This window comes from Bactrocera neohumeralis, chromosome 6 (genome assembly GCF_024586455.1).
Source record: "Bactrocera neohumeralis isolate Rockhampton chromosome 6, APGP_CSIRO_Bneo_wtdbg2-racon-allhic-juicebox.fasta_v2, whole genome shotgun sequence".
NCBI lineage: Eukaryota > Metazoa > Arthropoda > Insecta > Diptera > Tephritidae > Bactrocera > Bactrocera neohumeralis.
The window spans coordinates 35,611,046-35,635,421 of record NC_065923.1 but is presented as its reverse complement, the minus strand read 5'-3'; the positions used below and the strand labels follow the sequence as shown (position 1 = coordinate 35,635,421).

General features: G+C 37.0%; 1 protein-coding gene across 1 annotated transcript in view; it reads left to right on the top strand.

The window, feature by feature from the left end:
* LOC126762990 (four and a half LIM domains protein 2) overlaps positions 1 to 24,376 on the top strand; it is a 253,696-nt gene that overhangs the window by 3,787 nt on the left and 225,533 nt on the right. The window contains exon 2 of the mRNA XM_050480123.1: positions 7,832 to 8,065. Coding sequence (XP_050336080.1) covers positions 7,994 to 8,065 — 72 coding nt within the window. The 5' untranslated portion in view covers positions 7,832 to 7,993. The remainder of the gene's footprint in view (positions 1 to 7,831; positions 8,066 to 24,376) is intronic.

Genomic DNA, 24,376 nt, shown 5'->3' with positions numbered 1-24,376 from the left:
TGCCCATAAGTATGTATGTATGTACATATATGGAAAAATATGTATAAATATACATACATACGTTTGTAAAGATACCCATACATACATATTTAATAATAAAGGTATAATATGTTGGGGCTGTAGATATTATAGCAAAGTATACTATACAAGAATATACATATATGTATGTATGTACATTCTATATCTTTATATGCATATCAAGCGCTTGCCACATGCCACATTTTACAAGACGTACAAGGTAATGCTTCGTTTTTGCTTTGAGAGGATTCGTATGTGTTCTTTCGTGGAGAAATCCGTTATTCTGATGATCCATTCCAATAGAGATATTCTTCAGATTCGCTTTAGCGTTGTAAACCATATACTATTGCATATGCTTTTCATTTCTAATTAAAATATTGGTTAACTACTCTTACGATGAACTGAAATTTTCTAATAAGGGAAATCCATTTCGAGGAACTTCAAATTTAATGGAGAATATTTTTCTTTATCATTCGGAAGAACATTCTTTGTCATTTATTTTTCGAAGATTATCTCTTTCAAACATTGACCGCGGCTACGTCTCAGATGGTTCATCCGTTGAGTCCAATTTTCTATGGCTCGTTCGAGCATTTCGACTTGTAAATGGCTCCAAGACTTGAATCGAAGCGGGATTATCCGCATATAATTTAGACTTTACATAACACCGCAGGAAAAAGTCTAACGACGCGATATCACACGAGCTTGGTGGCCAATCGATTGGCCCAAAAGGTGAAGTTATCTGTACACCGAAGTTTTCTCTCAATAAATCCATTGATTAATGCGATGTTTGGGAAGTGGTGCCGTCTAAATGTTGCCGAGATCACGAGCTTCAATTTCAGGCATCAAATAGTCGGTTATCATGACGCGATTACGGTCGCCATTGACGGTTACATTCTCACAGGCATAATTTTTGAAGAAATATGGACCGATGATTTCACCGCCCCATAAATCACACCAAACGGTTTTTTTCAGGAGGATGTGGCAGCTCTTGAATCTTTTAAGATAGCTCTTCATTCCAAATGCGGCAATTTTGTTTGTTCACATACCCATTGAGCCAGAAATCGGCTTCATTCTTTGTAACACCTAAAACTATTCGAGATATGTAGATATAGAGTTTTAGAGTTTACATATAAATAGAGCCAAACGCACTGAGATCCTCTACGTGTACCATTTATATAAATACCTAACTTCATAACTATCTCCAATTGTTTTATATGTTACAAAGTACCGTTAGATGATAAAAACTATTGTACTCTGTAGTAACATGTGGCGAGAGTACAATTATTGTTTATACATATGCATTGACCAAAGCCAATATAGTGGAAAACTCTCCAGCTGGCTAAGCTGGTTGCTATACATTTCTCACATTCCTGACGAGGAGCCTATTACCACTGTCAACGTAGTGCGCTGCCAGTGAATGCATTGTAGTTTATAGGCGTATGGATGTGTGTAACTACGAGGCTTGTTTAAAAAGTGTGTTGACTTTTCAACTTCCATGGGCTGCATAAATACTTTAAATTTGAAATTTAATATTGTATTCATACTCCTTGCAAATGATACCGATCGTTCAGTTTGTATGACAACTATATGTATGCTATAGTGGTCCGATATCGAGGGTTCCGACAATTGAGTAGACACTCGGACGGACCGACAGACTGACTTGACCAAATCGACTGAACTCACTTTGCTGATCATTTATATATACTATCCGTATAAATATAAATATATTTTACAGGGTCTCTGACGTTTTCTTCTGGGGGTTTACAAACTTCGTGGCAAACTTAATGTTAATAAAAAATGGACCAACGTATTTTAAAGTTTTCATATGTTGAAGAAGTAAAGAGAAGTGCTTAACTTCAACCAGATGAATCATCGAATGACATCGCTGAGAACGTCAATGATCCCAATTTCTACAAGTCTTATGAATTATCGCATGGTAATGCATCGAAATGTGCGATAACTCACATACTTCCATACCATACTTCCGGAACAACTGTATCAATTTTAACTAAAGTCTATACATAAAATTTTCCTGATAGTCTTATATTGTATTGTGGGCGAAATCGGAAAGCAACCGTGTCTACAACCCACATGACATATGTATAACACAATTTTAAATTTCGTCCGACTATTTTACTTTACTGTATATAAATAAACGTCATCGAGATAAAACTTTGCTTAAATGGTGCTTTTAGGTATTTCCAAATATTTAAAAATTTTCGAAATCGGACCATAATTTTGCAAGCCGACAGGTTCAGAATATGTGGACCACAGTGTCTATGGCTGAGTTTCTATCGAAAATATCGGTATATTACCTTTTGCAGAAATTTGTTCCAATGCCATCATGCGAATGTTATCTTCCAAGGAATATTATCGCAATCGCTACAGGCTCCTTTGATACATTGATTCTTTCCTGCGTTGCGGTTGATGATCGTTCGGTTTCAATTCTTCAATATGTTTGATTTTGTAAACCCGCCAACCAAGTACCTTTCGCAAACTCTTCCATAAAGTGGATGGGCACAGCTCTGATTGTTGCGCATAATGGCGGATGGGCTTATTCGGGATTTTTTCGATACTCTGCTCCGCAGTAGTCATAGCGTCTTCGAGTACTTTTCGTTGTTTCTGAGGATGCGCACTATGCACTAGTGTATACGTAGTTCGAAACCGATCAATGGTTGTTCGATTTACCGACTCTGCTGGGCGATTACATTACGTGACTCAATATTAGACGCAGCTCGTGATAAATTACTTAAAAGTCCTTTTTTGCCTCTTGTGTAGACGCGGACATTTAATTTTATATTTCATAGGGTCTCAGACGTTTCGTACTGGGTGTTACAAACATCGCGGCAAACTAAATATACTCTATTTAGGTAATAAAAATAAGATAAAGCTCTTTTTATACCCTTTCATGTTATACGAAATGCACCTGTGTAGGGTATTCTAGCAATTCTAGTTAAATTTATATTAAGGTAATAACTAAACAAGCTTCTGCCCCATAGCGCTTCCTTTCACATGTTGCAATAAATTGTAAATTTTACTTAGCTTTTCTAATGTTAGCCAATATTTTTACATAGTTTGAAACAAAAGTATATCTATGTATAAATATTGATATGTGAGTGCTTTCTCACCCAGATTCTTTTAGAGCCAACAACCATTTATAACTGTTGCAAAAGCTGAATACTTAGCCACAATCAAAAACAAGAAAAAACGTTAACTTCGGCTGCACCGAAGCTAATATACCCTTCACAGATTACATTGGTGCCTTAGAAAATAATTTATACCAAATTTCGTAAATATATCTTGTCAAATGCAAAAGTTGATTCCGATCGTTCAGTTTGTATGGTAGCTATATGCTATAGTTAACCGATCTGACCAATTTCTTCGAAGATTACATTGTTGCCTTAGAAAATAATCTATACCAAATTTGGTGAAGATATATTGTCAAATGTGAAAGTTTTCCATACAAGAACTTGATTCCGATCGTTCAGTTTATATGGCAGCTATATGTTATAGTGGTCCGATATCGGCCGTTCCGACAAATGAGCAGCTTCTTGAAGAGAAAATGACGTTTGAAAAATTTCAAAACGATATCTTAAAAACTGAGAGACTAGTTCGTATATATACAGACAAACGGACAGACAGACGGACAGACGGACATGGCTAAATCGACTCAGCTCAACATACTGATCATTTATATATACACTTTATAGGGTCTCCGACGCTTCCTTCTGGGTGTTACAAACTTCGTGACAAACTTAATATACCCTGTTCAGGGTATAAAAATAGTTAACCTTTATAGGTACTAGGATAACAAAAGCAGTAACGCATATACAATTTTGGTGTACATTAAGATAAAAAAGCACCCGGAAATTGTAAATAAAACATATATTTACTTATTCATCACTATTTTTTTTATCGCCTTCAAAATAATCCTCGCCAGATGTACACTTATGCCAACAATTTTTCCAGTCCTCGAAACACGTTTCATAAGCACTTTTTGGGTTGACCTTCAGCTCTTTCAGCGAATTTTGGTTTATCTCTTCGATCGACTGAAAACGGGTTCCATTCCTATGATTGTTGACCTGTTTGCATGTCAAACTCTCAATGAACGTGGGACCTGAATATGCCCAATCAAGCATATTTAAAGAGACCTGTTTATGGTGGTTTGAAAAAAAAAATCAGCTTTATCGGTATTAATCGAGCAAGAATGCGTTTCATACTCAAAATTTCCATTAAAATCATTCGAGCGGACTCGCGAGAGATGTCGAGCCCTCTTGCCATCTCTCTATTACTTGCCAGAAGATTTTCAAGCAGCATATCCTTCACTTTTTTAATATTTTCATTAGTTGAAGAGGTCGAAGGTCGTCCGGAACGAGGCATGTCTTCAACGATTTCTCGACCATCTTTGAAGGCCTTGTACTACTCGTGGGCTTGTGTTTTTGATAAAACTTAATCAGCGTAAGCCTTTTGCAATATGCGCTCCGATTCCGCATACGAAATTTGGTTTGAAATACAAAATGTGAGACAAATTCTTATTTTGATATTTTATTCTTTGTAGAAATCGCAACGCACTACTGAGGTGTACCGACTTAAGCAGCTGCTGTAAACAAACTGGTTGACAGATCCCGCTCAAATTTGGCACAATAATTAAGGACAGTCCTACCAACTTAGCAAAATCCATTTCTTTGAAATATAATTTACACGGGAAATTTAATTACAATTTCCGGTTGCTCTTATGTCACAATGTATTTACTTACTTACAGTATACCAATCGATTCATTGAAAAGTTTACTCGTAACTGCTTCCAACTTTGTTCTACCAGCAATTATAGGTAGTTATGCGCAGGATTTTTGCTATTGATAATCATTTTGTCATTAGTGGGAACCTTATTGGTAGTTTCCTAGATATATGAATGTCTCTCCCTTAAATTTAAGTTACATGAATAGCTATATAATTAGGCAAAACTGTGATATGATTTTCATATGATATTACTTAATTGTGCTCAACAGGTATCCGTAGACATCCCTGAAACTGTTGTATGTTATACATAAGTTTTTATTTGCTTAATTGCTGTAGTAAAAATAGGTAGCCAAAGCTAAATTATGGTTATACAAGTTGAACAAACCTGTAGCTAAGGTACAGCTGAGCAAAAAAAGTTAAATATAATAGGTGCATGTAATTGAAAAAAAAAAAACAGTAATTGCAACCCTGTCTGTACATATCACCCTATTACCATCTACGCCATTATATTTCTCTTCTCCTTTGTTATCCCCCCCAAAACTCTATATTTACAGCACACAGCACCAGGTGCTCAGCTGTATTTTGTTCACAGTGTCTGCAGCGCTTGTTTGTATTGTTATCAGTCTGTCCTACAAACACACATTTATGCATTCCGTTAAATAATTCGCCACGCTCGCCCATCATTTACCTGTCCGATGAGGTGTCAGCCAAGGCGATTTTATGTGGAGCGCCATTCTCGCGGGCGTTGAATGCGTTTTAATCGCTTCGACAGCTGCGCTTGTGGGTCTGCGCCGTTTGTGCCAAGCGATAGCCAACTGATGCGAAATGAAGGGGTGTGAAGCGGGGAAAAGCAGCGCAGTGGTGATTGAATTTCTAAAAATAATCATAACGATAGTTGGACGCAACGTACGCTTATTGTTTCTAGTGTTTGTCAGTTATTGCGGAATAAAAAAGGCGATTTTTAGCTTGCATTTTTCATTTGTCTTGTTACCTACACTTAGAATGAAATAACATGTCCATGTATCCCCTCAGATAATCAAGGTGATGATTAAAGTTGTGCCAAATCGAAATCTATTGTGTTGACCGAAATGTTTTGCTTTAAGTTTTAGGTGAAATTTGGTCTCTCACAAGTCACTTGACGATTTGAACCGATTTGAACCGATTTGAACCGAATTCGGTACATAACATTCTCGTGTACCAACTTAGCACAAATGTGGAAACCGCCTTCAACTACGCACACTCAGCTTATTTGATTTGGCAATAGATCAAGTATATCGTAATAAAGTCTATTACTTGGATTGTTCTTGATTTAAGCAGACCTTCCTCAAAACTGTGTGATTCTGTTTAATATTCGACCCCAGCTTTGGTTCTATATAACGTCTGGCGGCTTCTCCACCCTCTATCTGATTATACATAGTACCTTAGATGTATGTATGTATATGGGTCAGTTGATGAGTGTTAAGTGCTTGGAATATTATTTATTATTATTATTGAATAAATATTATATTTTACAGATAACTTATTGAAATTGAATGGGAATGGTTTGGATAGCATTACTAGACCGGGTAGAAAGGTTCCATTTTCACATATATGATGAATATATTCCATTTAGTTTCGGATATAAGGATATATTAAAGGAACTAAATAGAAATGTGATCTATAAGCTACATAGTTTCATACTGAAAGTGGACCTTACCGGTTCACAACTTAGCCCAGGTGTTCTGATATCTGTTTCACAATTTGTATAACAAACTTTTGCAGACGTCTCTATTATCTTAAACTGATAGACCTTTGAAAGATATACATACATACATATCTAAATGATCAGCGAGCTGAGACGATTTAGTCAAGTCTGTCTGTCTTGAAGTATCGATCTGAGATTTTGCACATATCCTTTTCTCACCAAGGACTGCTCATTTGTTGGAACCATCGGACGTTTATAGCATATTGCTGCCATACCAACTGACTGATCAAACTCAAGTGCTTGTAAAGAAATTTTTTTATTTTAACAAGGTATCGTTATGAAATTGGGCACAGACTATTACTAAAACCATCACTACAATGCTTACGCGGTTATAGCCGAGTTAACAAAAGCGCGCCAGTCGTATCTTCTTTGTGCAATGTGGCGCCAATTGCAGATTCCAAGCGTAGCCAGGTTCTTCTCCACCTGATCTCTCCAACGGAGTGGAGGTCTTCCTCTTCCTCTGCTTCCCCTGGGGGGTACTGCGTGGAATACTTTCAGAGCTGGAGTGTTTTTGTTCATCCGGACAACATGACCTAGCCAGCGTAGCCGCTGTCATTTTATTCGCTGAACTATGTCAATGTCGTCGTACAATTCAAACAGTTTGTCGTTCCAATAATGACTGACTTATAGAGTTTGGTCTTTGTTTGTCGAGAGAGGACTTTACTTCTCAATTGTCTTCTCAGTCCGAAGTAACAGCTGTTGCTACAAGGACCTACTCGCCTCAGTCGTTGTCCCATTCACCGTACTCTAATGAGGACATCAACCAGTTGGGCAGAGGCACCATCCCAATCAAGGGTCCAGACATTTCTGGTGCATGCCCTTAAATCATAATCCTTAACACAGAGGTCTCTCATCCGAGGCTGTTTCCTTCTTTTCTTTGGTAGTGTATTTTACGTAACAGGTCCCAAACCCAGCGCACAAAACGGATGTTTACTTGGCCAGTTCGAGGAAACTTGGTCAAGACCGGAAGTCATGACGTGCTTGAGCCATATGTAAAAGAATCGTTTCTGGCCCCTCCCAAGTGAATGGGAGAGAACTTTCCTTTACCTGCGTGATTTTCTACATATGACCCCATCCTTGTACTTGATTACGTATTATTATATAGACAAAACGTATAAATATCAGAAATATGTATTTATGTTTTTAAATATAGTATGTAAAATATAATATAATTTCCACTTTCACACACCATTTATAATCAGTGGCGGCACAGTCGTCACCAATTTTCAAAGATTCGCAAGTATTGAAGAAACTCATATGTATATATTTACGTTTATACTTTCAAACCTTTGCCAAAAGTGTTAACTAATGCAAATTATTTATTTACAGTTGAAAATATTGCACAAAAGAGAGTTTATCAGTAAATCCAGTGGAAAAGTGAGAGTATAAATTTCACCGAAACGAGCAAGAAGCTAGTGCTGTGCAGTGATTTCTAATTAAAAGAAGAATTGAGGTTTAAGAATTTTGTTCCAAACTGCGTTAAATAATTAAATGTCACCCACTAAGGACAATATGAACGGCGCTACGGTTTCTAGACGTTCACGTGATGAATTCTCCGAAAAGGTGAGTGTTAAAATAAATTTTTAATAGAGAGAGATCTATTAAAATCTGAGCCTGACATTTTGGACTGTGAAACTACACTTTGCTTATCAGTTTAATATATTCAATTGATTGTATGTATATATTTTATATAAGTATATGGTATGTCCGTAGATTTATTAATAGCGATAATAACAGTTTTGCATTCACTTCAATGTGATTAGTTTCGTATTATCTGCCTTGGAACTGGATTAGTGTTAAAAGTACCGTTTAAAATAGCACACTTTTGCTACACATTGCAACTTTGAACTGAGTCACCGTATCAGATTGCATGTGAAAAATCACTCATTTTCATAACAGGTAAAGTTTCCGGCTTACTATAGTCAAAGGGCACAATAGACCCTAGGTCGCGGTGCATTACCTCATAACACTATCTATCTATCTACTATAGTCAAACACATTTTTTATTCAACATTGCATGACTTGAAAAAAAATCAGCTAATATCATTTATGTGTTCAGATTACATGATCTGAACAAAAAATACAGCAGTAACCCATTAAATTTTGTGAAGATACCACATCAAATGCAACAGTTTTCCATACAAGCCCTTGATTCAAGTTTCCGGCTTACTATAGTCAAAAACATTTTTTATTCAACATACAAGGTGCGTTCAAAAGTAAACAGGACTTAAAAAAACAACAGAACAAATAGTTTTTTAGCTCGTTGGCCGGTATGACCGCCAGTATACCGGTGCAAGCCTTTTGAATGGCCTCTACGTCTGCATAACGCTTTCCTTTCATGGGAAATTTCAAATAATCGGTCACAAGATGTTCTTCGAATGTTGGATTCTGAGCAATTTTTGGTCGTCAGTCAATTTGTGCGGAACAAATCGTGCACACACCTTCCGTTAGCCCAAATGTTCGATCAAAATGCGATAAATCGATGTTTTGGAAATATTCAATTCCACTTCCATGAATTTCATCGATGATTTCGGCTGATTTTTGATGAAATCACGCACAGTTTCGATGGAATTTATGGTGATCACGGATTTTGATTGGCCCACATGTTGATCGTCATTTATGTCCTCACGACCACTTTAAAAACGTTGAAACCACTCGTGCACTTTGCTACGGGATAGGCAATCATCGCTATAAACTTGTTTCATCAATTGAAACGTTTCGGTAAAAGTTTTACCAATTTTAAAACAAAATTTAATGTTGGATCTTTGTTCGAAGCTCATTTTCGCACCAGGGGGCGCAAGATTCAAAAAGTCCTTTGGAACACACATTGTATATCGTCTGTTTCAGAGTCGTAAGCATACATAGATCCACGACTCGTCAGCGGTAATAATACGTTTCATGACATTCTGGTAGTCGGAAAGCACTGTTACACAGACATCGATGCAGTTTTTCGAAAAAATTTAGTGATTTCGGCACCAATCGTGACTTTATTGCCGTGATGATCATCTCTTGATGTAGATGGCTGTCCTGGACGTGGTTTGTCGTCAACGCGTTCTCGACCCTCTTTGAATAATATGTACCAATCAAAAACACTTTATCGCTACAAACTATTATCATCGAAGGGCTTTTCCAACATTTTCAACGTTTCGGCAAACAGAAATTTGATTCCGCACACAAATTTAATGGCACTTTTTTGTTGAATAATTCCACTCATTGTAAAAATCGCATTGTAGTACTTTGCCCTTTGTTTAAAAATAGGTGATCACATTTGAGAACAGGAAATAGTCGCTGAGGACCAGGTCTAGAGAATACGGTGGATGTGCAATCAATTCGAATTTCGGTGAACTTTCTTTTTCTTCTGTAACCTTGCCAGTCGACTGTTGCGTCTTCCTTTGGAACTATGAATTGGACTTCGTACTGAAATTATGGGGCCATGTTTCAGCCATTGTCACAATCGACGCAAAATCTCGGCTTTATTACGCTTGAATATGTCCAAACACTCCTCCGAATCATTAATTCGTCGCTTTTTTTGGTCAGAAAACGCGTGGCACTCACTTTGCACAGAGCTTGCTCATGACGTTCAGGTGAAATCTTTAGAGTGTCTGCTATCTCAAACAACTTCACTTTATTAATTAAATTATTTTGTGGACTTTTTTGATGTTTTCGTCGGAAAAAACATGTTTTGGGCGTCCACTGCGTCCACTGCGTTCACCGTTTTTGTCGCTTATTTCACCACGTTTAAACTTAGCATACCAATCCTTCTCGATGGTTGTTTTCTGCAGTGTCAGCGAGGGGGGTTCAAGCGTTTTAGCTTGAAAACACCGATCATTTATATATACATATATTTTTATAGGATCTCCGACATTTTCTTCGGGGTGTTACAAACTTCATGGTTCAGCACAAAATATAATTAAAATAAGAAATTTCACAACCCCTCGCAGCATTTATTTTAATAAGTTTAACAATCAAATTAGTTGTGATGTAACATCTTGTTAAAGCTTTCTCAGATTAATTACAAATTTATAAATTATTACTTTTCACAGTTGTTTCTATAGGTATTCTAATGAATTCAATATTTATTTTTTTACGAACTGAAAACCGCATCGGAATTCTCTGCGCAACACACGTAATTCTCACCAACTGTTAAGTATTTATTGTTTTCATTTTGAGAGCCAGACTGTGAGTGAGTAATCGCGGTATTTAATTGCTGATAACAGAAACTCGCGAGAATTCAATGAGGTGTTAGTACCTGTGTCTCATGCCTGAATAACATCTGTAAATAAATTGATATACAGCATATGACGAGAAATTAGAAACAGTGATATTATATGAAATCCTAATTGCGGAATCTATTCTGGCAAGTTGAAATTATTTTATTTTATAAAAATTATCAACAAAATATAAATAATTTTTTAAGAGGTGCAGTAAATTATTTTAATTTTATAAAAATTATCAACCAAAAATGATTTAATTATAGATTTTAATGCTTGATTTAAAGTTTTTATTTGACAAATGCAATCTGAAATTTTTTCCAATTTTCGAGAAAAAACAACAGCTAACCATTTATAAAAAATCAATGAAAAAATTTCTTTGATCGGTACTCATTTTTCATTTTTTTAATTATAGATTTATTCTAGTGGTCACCAGTTAAAGAAACACAGTTTGGAGGAGAAGCATTTTATTTGACAAATGGCAATATCAGGAACAATTTTTCCAGATTTTTTTGTTTATCGCATTTACTTTAAATTTCCAGAGAATATTTTTAATATATTATACTTTATGATAATTCTGTCTACCCCTAACTCCTTAAAACTTATAAATATACTCACGAGTCGTAGGGAAATGCTGTGCATAATATTTTTAGTGAATCTCCTGAATGCATTTGGAGCTCTTTTATATAGTGTGTATTGCCTGAAGTCCGGTTGCCTTAGAACCTTCAAACTTTTAGCATTAAAATGATATGGGTACAATTTAAACTAAGAACAATTCTGAAGCATATGTCATGATTTTAATTCTCCTTCTGGCATATTTGATTTATCAAGCTTACTATTCAACATTAAACTGTATTTTTAGACGTGGTTTCGAGCATTTTCACAGTGTAACTTAAAATTTCAGAGGCATTTCACGTACCATATTTGAGTCTCGAGATATGTGATTTCCCCTAAAATTGGGCGGTTCCATCTTTCACAAATCGAAGCATTTGATTCCATACATTCAGTTTGTATGACAGCTGTACAGGGTTTGTCCGGAAAGTAATAGGACTGATTTTTTTCCGCCGCGACTGTATTTTGGAGGGTGCACGCATCGACTGGATTCGGAAGAGGGTGTTCCTAGCTAACGAACGAGCGGCTGGTCAGTTGTCTCTGAGCACCTAGACAGTCAGGACAATCATTTTCGACCGGCGTGTTTCTGTCAGTGGTGCAAGTCGAAAATGCAGCGATTGTTAGCGATTAAATTCTGCGTGAAACTTGCTAAATCTGCGACAGAGACGTTTGATATGATCAAACAGGTTTATCTAGATGATGCTTTAGTAAGAAGTGGTGTGTTTCGGTGACACTAGGCCTTTTTGGAGGGTTGGAAAGAGGTCGCTGATGAAGACCGTGTTGGGAGACCTGTGACTTCGACAAACACCGACAATGTGACTCATGTGTGCAAATTTTTAATTCATACTGTCGACTAAGTATTCGTTTATCTGCTCAGATGTAAAGTTTATCAAAATCTGTGGTTCATGACATTGTGACGGAGCACTTGACATTCGCAAGGTGTGCGCGAAGGTGGTCCCAAAAGTGCTCACTGACGACCAAAGTTCGCGATGAGTGGAAGTGTGCCAAGAAAATTTGAACATGTGTGAAAGTGATCCCCAATTTTTTAACAACGTTCACAGGTGATAAGTCATGGATTTTTGAGTATGATCCCTATAAAAGGCAAGCATTTTGAGACGACATAGGGGATCCAAGTAGCATGCACCTCGGCTCTAGGTTATTCCGGAGAATTCCGTGACGCCTTCAATGCTTGGAAATCGCGCTGGCAGCGTTGAATCGACGCAGATGGAGAATATTTGGTTCAATAAATTTTTTTAAAACTACTCAGTCCTATTACTTTCCGGACAAACCCTGTTTGCTATAGCGATTCAAGCTGAATAATATCTTCAGAGATTGCAACATTGCCTTAGACTATGACGCTTGTAAATTGGGAGAAGATATCTCGTCAAATGAAAGAGTCTAAGCACTTGATTTTGATCGTTAATGTTGTGTGGGCGTTATATGTATGCTATGGTGATTCTATTATCTGTGCCAAATGTTACCTAAAAATTTTCACGATGAGTGAATTCAACAAAGAAGTTACATTAAATTCTGGTGCCGAAACGTTTAGAATGTTCAGAAAGGCCTTCAGGGATAATTGTGTGTCGCGAGCAACAGTTTTTGATTGGTACAAATTATTTGGTTCCAAAATCACTAAATTTTTTCAAAAAACAGCGTCGCGTTAACGTCTGTGAAACACTGTTATTCGACTACCAGAATGTCATGAAACGTATTATTATTGGCGATGATTCTTGGATCAGGAATTTCTGCCATGTGGCAACCTTTTTTAGAAGAATTTACATATAGTTATAACATTAGATTTTGCCAAAACTGTAATTTCAGCCACGGCACACCAACAGAAGCATCGGAAAAACTACTTTTGTTTATGACTATTTCATTGTCTTCTGACCTTATGGAGCTCAACTTATCAACTTTTTATCAAATGTGTGTACATATGAACAAACATAGCTTTATGCATACATGTTTTTATCTTTGGACAACATGTTATACATAAGGTATTTGATAAAATAATAGAATGTTGCAAAGTACGAAGAATTTATAATATATTTACATTCACATATCGTATGAAACTACCTAACAATATTTCAATAGCAAAAAGATAGAATATAACTGAGATTTTGTAAGAGTTATTTATAGTTTATTTACTGTATTTTATTTCGAAAATAGCAATTAATACGTTTTTTTTAGATTTGTGGTTTTTAAGAACAAAAAATCGCATATACTTTAATGTTATAACCAGGAATTTTGCTTTATTATAAAGGAAAGAGTTTGCTATCATGTTTTAAAAATAATTTCGGTTAACCGCTGCGGTTGGCTCGAATAAACTCCAACCGATAGGCCCAACCACTGCATTTCTGCAGCCATTGGAGCCGTATGTCGGGAATAATGCGCCGAAGATTCTTTTCCAAAGCGGCAATCATCTCGAGCTCATCTGCGTGGATAAGCGATTTCACATAAACCCGCGAAAAATGGTCCAGCGGTGTTAAATCGTGCGATCTTGGTGGCTCACTAAAAGTTAACTTCAACAAATCGTTGGCTGTACAACATGTAGCGCCGCCTTGTTGGAATCAAAGGTCGTCCACATCAACCACCTCAAAAACGCGCGAAAAGTCATGGCTTGACGCATTGACTGTAACATTAAGATCATTTTCTTATTTTTATGCCCTAAACAGAGTAAGTTTGCCACGATGTTTGCAACACCCAGAAGGAAACTCTATGAAATATTAACCCAAAAGTCAGCGTGACGACCTGTGCGTCTATTATGACCGGCTGAATTATTCAAGAAATATGGACCAGTTATTCAAGCATTATCAGCACTTCGCAAACATGCAATTTTGTCAAATAACCTACGCATTCAACAAAAGTAAGCTTCATCGTTGAATAAAATTGTCTTCTTAAACTCGGGACTATCTTGTTTTGAGCCTATTAACCAAACGTTCGATGTGCTTGATGGGCAGGTTAGGTTAGGTTAGGTCGTGGGGTTGATTCAAAGTCGATGAGTCTTACTTGGACAGAAATTCGTCCTTTGTTTTACCCAAAAACTACTAAAAGATAGATCAGCAGATCCTCAACGATCGACGAATCGTTTTGTGCTTACAACAAATGTTTTAAGGCAGTTAATATCAATTCCAGCCACTTTGCCAAAGGTGTGTCTACGGAGATATTTTAATCTCAGTCTAGCAAAAGTTGGGCAATAGAGAAGGAAATGACAAGATAATTCCACCTTGCTTCTCCATACAGTTTTGGTAAAGAGGGACTGACAGAATACATAGCTGCACCGGTTGTAAACCTATTGGACATTGGTCGATATTGACTTTGCTCAGTAGTTTGAATGACCTCTTACGGTTCACTTCAGCGTCAGCGCTTGCTGACCTCACTGGAGGTCTAATGGTTTAAACAGCAAATTTTGGAAAATCTACTCGCCTCAAATAGGAAGAAATTGGGGATTGGGTGCCCACTCTTGCCAGCTCATACATATGTAGGTTTTGCAGTTTCCAGCGATTCCGCTGTAGCTGGGCAACTCTACTAGTTCAATATGAAAGATCCTTCAATCTATTGCTAATGCGATCAAAAAAACCTTGACTAGTTTTAAGTGCACAGTCAGCGAGCTCAGAGTCTGTATAGTCGTTCAGCTGTCGGAGCTAATGCACACCTCTCTGCTGTCTTGATGGGAGCCACCTCTGCTTGAAAGACGTTACAATGGTCTGGTAATCTGGAACTAGAATTGATGAAGAACAACGGATAGAAGACTCCACCCCCTATTTTTCCTCTTAATCGATGAATGATGAAGAAGCTTACTGAATCTCTCGTCCAACGGCTTCGCCTCGTCCACAAATCCCTGGCAGGTGTGTGAGCCGAGAAGGAACCGTCAGGAAAAGGTTCTCAGGGACAGTTATTGGAACGAATGTAATCAAAGCTGTGGAGAATGGTCGTTCGGTTTCACTTCTGCACAAGTTGGATTTGCTAAGCACACAAACCAAGGTCCTTTCGCAAAACCTTCCATAAAGTGTCGACGGTAGATATTGTCATTCGGGTGTTCTTCGATACTCTGCTCCACAGCAACAGCACATTGAACGGCGTTTCTGAGGATGTGCATTATCCACTAGAGAAACGCGGTGCGAAACCGATTGATGGTTCCTCGAATTACCGACTCTACTGGACGAATATGTTGACCGAATAGTGAACGCAGGGCGTCCACACGTTTTAAAAAACAGCCATTATTCCTCAACTGAACAAATTAATTTGGTTTATACGGGGGTTCAGCCACAACTGGCTCTGCATATCACAGGGTATGGCGTACTTTTTCCAATGAGTTATAATTTTGTAAAATAATATTATTACCAACTAAAGCCATATGTTTTTAAAGCTTTAAATGCATATATTTATCTAGTGTTTACAGTACTTAGTCACACACACACATTTGTACAAATGAAAACCTCCATGTGAGTAATTTGAATTATTCACTTTGTTATTAGAATCAATGAATTGTTAAGAGATTTGATGACGTCTCAATAATAACCGCAAAACTAGTTGTCATGTGGTTATTGCGGTTCATTCATACAAAGCTGTAAAGATAAGTGGCCATTCCAGCGGCTTTGCGCCGACAAATAGACAAACACAATTAATTATGTTGAGTAGCAATATTAAAAAAAAGTGTTATTCCAAAGTGTGAGGCTGTCAGTAAAGAAATAATTGCACAAAAGTGCCATACATACATACATATGTGCATGCATTTGCTTTGTACTATACATACGTATATGACTGCTGCTGCGTCTGTCCCTCGAATGCTGCTTTATTTGCTTGATTGCCTTTGAAGGCTGATTAGCCGAAACTGGTAGCGTTTTGACAAATAATTTCAGAAGGTAACACTTCAATTGTCATTTGACATTTTTGGAGGTGGACTTCGAAAACTATTCATATATGTATGTATGTAAATGCTCTGTACCATTATTGGATACATAAGTATGTGTGTACATAGCACTTGTGTGAATGTGAACTGAAGCATTCTTTTTGACAACGAGTTGTTTAGATCTCTCAATGAGTTTATGAGTAATAAATTATTAATAAAAATTATGTTTTATAAATGTAAACATATAATAAACTATGTACATAAATATATGTACATGCATGCGTGAATACATATAGTACATACACACTCATGCTCGCTCAAATATCGCAACTGTTTCTCCAACGTCTGCAAAGTGACTACATTCTTGAGCGCTGTGATGCAATCGATGAGGTCATTGCAAAATGTAAAAAGATAACAATTATGAAATATGCCAAATGAAAAGAAAAACAAGAAAAATATTAAATTCGTTAAATTCCATCGAAGCTATAATACCCTTCACAAATACGAGAGATTCCATACAAGAACTTTAACTTTATTTTGATCGGTTAGTTTGTATGGAGCTATATGCTTTGCAGTGGTCCTTAGTAAATAAATAAGTTTTCCATCCAAAAACTAGATTTTGATCGTCGTTTAATCGTCGAATCAACGAATGAAAAAATAATGTAATAATGTTTTATGGAACTTACAAAACTTCTAAAGATTTACTTATCTACAATTCTATCGACAATTACACAGGAGTGACAAACAGATAAATTTAGTTGGCCTAGATTGGCTAATAATTTGTTTTGGGTGTTTACTAAGTCTCTAAGAATATGTACAACATAAACTGAGCCATCACAATTGTTTACTTGATGAGTGAAATATACATTCGTATATACTTACATATGTAGATTATGCTTTTTTTTAGCTGAGTAGCCAACTTTTGAATTCCACAAAGATTCAGATTGAATTCAAAAATTTTTAAGGGCATATTTTATCACAAAAACACATTTATCGTGACGAATATACACCAAGCTACTACATTTGAACACGGTCTTGCAGTGTTATATAATGGGTGATCAGAGGTGGGGGATTTTTTTTTAACTGAAGCCGCTCGACCTTCCCAAGCGACATCGCTTCGATCTATGGACTCTTGAAAAGTTCCAAGAAGATTCGATGTTTTCAGTTAATATTTTTTGATCAGACGATGAAAAGTAGATGTGACAAAAACAAAATATTTTTTCCCGCTCTTTTGACATTTCACTAAAGAAATTCAAGAGTTTGCCATTTCATCATAAATAGATAAAAACAACGTCCAATTTATGTAAAATTTACTAACGAAATTGGAATTATCATTCCATACTTCTTCAAAAATGATGCCACTGAGAACGTAAACGTGGCGACCGTAATCGCGTCATGATAACCGACTTTTGATGCATGATAAAGTGATAATCGTGATCTCGTCGACATATTTTTCAAATACCGTATTTGTGCCAGTTTTATTCCGCTATCATCATTGGAAAATGTATGGATTTATTAGATAGAAAAGGCATCAGATAATTCAAAATAGCGTTATATTGGAAAAAGGTTAACCACGGCCGATTAACCGATTTCACCCATATTTCGTACATGTCATCAGGGTGTTAAGAAAATAGTATATGCCAAAGAATGTTCATTGAAATCGAATTATAGTAGTTTTCAGATAGTGGTTTTTTCCATAGTGGGCGACGCCACGCCGATTTCAAGCAAACGACGCCAGGATTTTTTGCAGCTTCCTTCTGCCATTTTTTCACTTAAAATAAGTGTTTGCCATTTCATTTAGATTGTTAGATCCAACAACGTCCAATTTTAGTGATTTTAAACATAACCTTTGTATGGGAGGTGGGCGAGGTCATTATCCGATTTCTTCCATTTTTGAACTGTATATGGAAATGCTAAAGGAAACGACCGTATAGAGTTTGGTTGACATAGCTATAGTAGTTTCCGAGATATGTAAAAAAAACTTAGTAGGGGGCGGGGCCACGCCCACTTTTCCAAAAAATTACGTCCAAATATGCCCCTCCCTAATGCGATCCTGTGTGCCAAATTTCACTTGAATATCTTTATTTATGGCTTAGTTATGACACTTAAATAGGTTTTTGGTTTTCGCCATTTTGTGGGCGTGGCAGTGGGCCGATTTTGCCCATCTTCGAACTTAACCTTCTTATGGAGCCAAGGAATACGTGTATCAAGTTTCATCATGATATCTCAATTTTTACTCAAGTTACAGCTTGCACGGACGGACGGACGGACGGGCAGACAGACATCGGACTTCGACTCCTCGGTCACCCTGATCACTTTGGTATATATAACCCTATAACTGACTTTTTAGTTTTAGGACTTACAAACAAGTCTATGGTCTTAGCAACAAGAGAGTATAAAAAAACGATTGGGATATTAATGAAACTTCTTTATTCGAATATGAAAGTACATTTCTACGTACTCGATGAGTTACCATTGCATCCTGAAAAAATTGCGATTTGGTTCGGTTTATGGGCCGGCGGCGTCATTGGGTCGTACTTCTGCCGTGATGATCAAGATCGGCATGTTACAGTGAATGGGAATCGTTACCGCTCAATGATAATTAAATATTTTTCGAATTGGATGATAAAGAACTTGGACAATGTGTATCCACAAATGGTTCTTGTTTTATTTACAGTGAAACCACAATAGATCTACTGAAACAAGTTTGCTTCCCCGGGTGCCAGGCCATTAAGACATCGATGCTAATAACATATTGAATGAGTATGCCAAACACGGCTGTCATCCAGGCATTGTCTTTACGATGATCTCGACAATGATCTTTCTGGACGCAGAACTGTAAAGGATCTTTACAAAGCTGTAGATTAAACATTCACAAAGTCCCCGCTCACTCTTGATAGAAAATACTATAGAAACACGATTGAAATACTCGTGGCCACAGTCTGCTAGCGCCACATGCTGCAGAATGCGGCTGACAAAACAAGATGATTGCAGATAATATCAAGAGCAAGGTACCAGGGAAACGATGTGGCATATCTTGCACACTTGCCTCGCACTAGTAAGGCAACAATTCAAACATTTAGGAGCCCCACGGTATGAAACATTTGAAGAGAGGTCGATAATGAGGCCGCAGAATCTATTCAAATTCCTTTCAAGCGATGGCATTCTGAAGTATGACTACTTCTCATGAACTACGTAATGACACTCCATCTGGCATCGCTGGCACAGAACCGAAACGGGTCTGAACGTAACTGACGAGCCTACCAGACTAACCTAATCTAATATATACTTATATTATTTATTTAGTGGATCATACGGTTGGGGTGACGGACATTTGGCTTTAATTTTTTTTCAGAATATTCACTTTATCTAATTGATTTGCTGTGTATCTTGTAGGGTTAGTAATAATTATTTTTGTACATTCAAAATCACACAATTTGGCTTTTGTGAAATTTTTATTATCAATTATGAAAGGAATTTTTATTTCAGCAACGAATTGCGCTTTAATTTGAAAGTGGTCCCACACTTTTATTTTAAATTAATAAAATGAAAAAAATTTAACCCCTGTTGTCAACAATATATATTTATGCCTATACATACCATAAAGTATTTATTGATATTGAATATTATAGGCTTTATAGCTGAGGTAGTGTGAGTGATTTGCGTATTGACGAGTATGAACTCAGTATACGTTGCGTTGAGTTATGGACCGATTTCCTACGAGCACTGTGCGAACTTGGCCTTATCGTAATTGTTTGCTTTTTAAGTATGACATCATTATACCCGAAATAAGGCAACCTCTATGCATTATGGTGGTATTTCGCGCGCTTCGCTCACTTCGCTTGCTTACTCAGAACGTTGGTGAGCGTGTTAACTAACATGTCGACTGTTGTGCTGTGAGTGGTGCGAACGTAGGGTAAAGCCAAAGGTAAATAAGGAGCGTGAAGGGCTTGCGACATTGTTTTTGTTACCTTTGCTATTGATAATTCAGACAGACATACACACATATATACATACATACAAACATAAGTATGTAATAGCAACGCATTTGGCAGCGCTGTTAGGCGGTAGGTAAAAAAAAGCCCTAAACAATGGCAAACAAAATCGCGGAAATTGAATTTAAGCACATATTCCAATTTTTATAAACAACTCCGAGTGGGTATTTTATATTTATTTACTCGAAGCGTCTTCTTGATGCATTGCGGTGTGATCTGATGCGATTTTCCGCCCATTTATCACATTTTATTTTCTGTTCTAGCAGACAGCCGGTTTTTCACTTAAGTAAACACCTTGCCGAGGTCGTACAAAAGAAAGTGTTTGAGAATTGCATAAGTAAACAGAATGTATGAAAAGTGAAAAAGAGGGAGCGTCGACCTTTATACGCCCAAAAGCTGACCTAAATTTTGATTTTGGAATTGAAGTGAACGAAACGGATAAGTTTTTTTATATTGGTTCTTCGCAAAGTGGGTGGAACTATTGCAAATTAGTATTAATTGGGTGGCATCTGCTCTTATATACATTTGATTTTTATATACAAGATAACAGTGTTCGAAAAATATTAATGGATTTAAAATATCCTGATACAAAAAAATGGTTAATTTATTAGCTTAATTATATACACTCTACTGATCGCTATATGATTTTATACTTGAATTGAAGCTAAGCTAATTGAACTTTAGAACAACCAAATTTTTTGTGTTTTGGTATTCAAACTGAACAAAAAAATTCAGTTTGATATTCACTGATATTGTCAATCTAAAAAAGTGAAGATTGGTCATATAATTACACAGTTGAACATTTTTAAAAAGTATTTGAAGTAATTCAATTCAGTTTTAGCTCACAGAAGGGATTTGCATAAACGATGATTCATTTCGAGGTTTCCTACTTTTTGTGATGTTTTTCTGTAGGGCCTGGAAGGGCCTGGATCGAAGCAGGATTGTCCGCATAGACTTTAGACTTTACATAACCCCAGAGGAAAAAGTCTAACGGTGGGATGTCACACGATCTTGGTGTCTAATCGACCGGTGCAAAACGTGAAATTATCTGCTCACCGAAGTATTCTCTCAATAAGTCCATTGATTGATGCAATGTGTCGGAAGTGGCGTCGTCTTGTTGAAACCAAGTGTCGCCGAGCTTCAATTTCAGTCATTAAATTATCATTGGCGATGAAGTTGTCACCGGCACCGATGATTCCACCGGTCCACAAACCACACCGAATCGTTGTTTTCTCTCGATGAAATGGCAAGTCTTGAAATTCTTCAGGTTGCTCTTCGTCCCAAATGCTTCAATTTCGTTTGTTTACATGCCCATTGACCAGAAAAGGCTTCATCGCTGAACGAAATTTGGCTCGAAAAGGTCGGCTCTTCTTTCAAGAGCCCATAGAGCGACGCCGCTTGGGAAGGTCGAGCTTTCACGTACATAACATGCGTTAAGCCGTTCCATACGTCAGTCCGAAGGAAGGAATGGTTTTTTTTTTAACATTTTCACGAATTGTATTGTATTTACAAACCCTTACATGCTGCAGGTTATTATTTAAATTTTTAAAAAATTAATGCCCGGTATACCGAAAAGAGGGTTTAGACAGTGTAGCGGTGTCATAGTTTGCGGTGCTCCCTCGAGTAGATGGACTAACATAAGGTTGGTAAACATGTTTGCCCAATCTAGCAGTATCGCAAGACGACCAGCGAGATCCGTATGTTCGTGTTCAAGAAACAATTGTGGATGTTGCATCGTCAATTCACGCAAATCCAAAAGTTTCGACTCGTAACTCGTAATAAGAGTTAGCAGACGGTCATTACAACGGATAATTCATGATGACTGAAAACTGTTTCCATTTAAAGTTCAAATAACAAGCGAGGCAAACCCTTTAGAAGTGCGTATTCTCCTGGTATTTTACGAAAAATTATTGAAATGGCCGAATGATAAATTGCTTATTTATGTCTGGTGAGGATGACTTTGATCTAAACGGATATGTAAACAAGCAAAATTGCCGTATAAGGAGTCAATAAAATATAGAAATAATCCACGAGATGGAACTTCACCTAGAACGAGTGGTGTGTGGTGCGCAGTTTCATCAAGGTGTATTGTTGGATCGTACTTCTTTGAAGAAAACGGTGTAGCAGAAACCGTCAATGGGCACAGTTATTTATAGATGTTGAATGAATTTTTTTACCCAGACCTATCCCTTTAGTACATGTTAATTTCGTGAAGATACCACGTCAAATGCGAAAGTTTTTTTATACAAGCCCTTGATTCCAATCGTTCGGTTTCTATGGCAGCTATATGCTATAGTAAGCCGATCTGAACAATTTCTTTGGAGATTACATTGTTGTCTTATAAAATAACCTGTACCTGCACCCAGATAGATCGATCCATCGCATTTTGACCTTCCTTGCCATGCTCCTGTCTAGCTGGTCGAGCAAGGATTTTTAATTGGTTCACATTATTCAAAGAGGGTCGAGAACACTTTGACGACGAACCATGTCCAAGACGGCCATCAACATCAACTGATGATAAACACATCAATAAGATAAAGAATTTGGTGCTTGAGATTCGACGATTAACAGTCAGAGATCTTACTGGCATCGTTAAAATATCGGAAAGATCAGTGAAAACCATTTAGAAAGATGATTTGGGCCTGTGAAAAGTGAAAGCACGATTGGTTTCAAAATCACTCAATTATTTTCAAAAAACACCTTCGCGTTAACGTAGTGAAACTAAGGTTTCTGGCTACTGGCTGATAAAGGCCAGCTGAAGCCGAAAAAACCATGTCAAAGGTCACTGGGTTACCAGTTTAATTATTGACAGTTTTCTTTGATTTTCGATCCGAATGGCAACCGACAAAACTGTATACAAGGAATACTATTTGATCGTTATACGTCGAATGCGCGAAGTTATTTGTTAGAAGTGGCCGGAATTATGGGCCGACAACGCTTGGTTTTTGAACCACGATAATGCACCGTCGCATACTGCATTGAGTTGTTCGCCAAATTTTTAACCAATATCGTGTAGTAATCACCATATTTACTTGATTTAGCTCCGTGTGACTTCTGGCTATTGAGCAAACTCAAACGACTGCTCCGGGGAAACCGTTTTGAGTCAATTAAACACATTAAACGTGAATAGCTACGTGCTTTGAAGGCTATTTCGGAAACTTATTTTAATAATTGTTTCGAGGATTTGAGAAAACGCTGGCACAAGTGTATTGCGGCCAAGGGGGATAACTTTGGGGGGAGCGACATAGATTTTGAAAATTAAATTAAGAATTTTAAAAGTATGAAGAAAAACTCACTATTTTTTGATAATAGTAGTGTATAAATTATTTATATATTTTATAAAAGCTTTTCAGTATAGTGGTGCGCAAGAAGTCTTACTTTTTTCGGAGTGTTCAATTTGTGGTATTGAGTTTCATTAAGATATCTAGTTATCGATGTACTATAGATACCATATATCACTCTAAACATAAAACTTTGAGTTTAAGCTTTACCCAACCACTGTTAGGTGGACAAAAAGTTATATTATTTGCAATACTTTATTTCTAATCTCCAATGTCTTTAATATCTGACTCACCAAACATTTTCAACCAATCACGCCATTATTGAATTCTTCTGTTTTATGATTTCCTAATATTTCAATATGTATAACGGCAAATGTTTGGAGTGACACCGTAAAAGGTCAACATGTCGCTGGTTGCCTTGTTGTTCTCTCATTCCAACCTAACCATGTATTAACTTTCTAAAATTGAGTTAATGCCATCTAATGAAGGACAGTTGTGGCAACACTTAAGGTGTGTCTTCATCCCTCGTGTTGCTCTTCTTTTTTGCTGTCAATATTACGCCATAGTTTCGTTTTTGTATATTTTTTTTGTCCTACAAAAGCGCATGCATAGTATAACAAGAGGAGCGGAAAATAGTTTTGTTGCCGGCAAGGGTAGACAGGCTTATCAAGCTGGAGGTCTTTAGGCGCTCGTGGCATTCACACATCACACATTGTTAAGGACAATTGCATATTTGCTATTAGATTGATGAAAGCGCATGATGAAAGGCGCTGTGTCTACCTGCGTTCCAAAAATGTAAAATGTTTTTATTGATTTTTATCTTTTTAATTTCCTCATTAGTCTATTGGGTTTTATAATATTGACTTTGGAAATGATTTACGCCATTCTGTCAGTCGCATGAACCTGTTCAGTGATTTTGAGCTGAT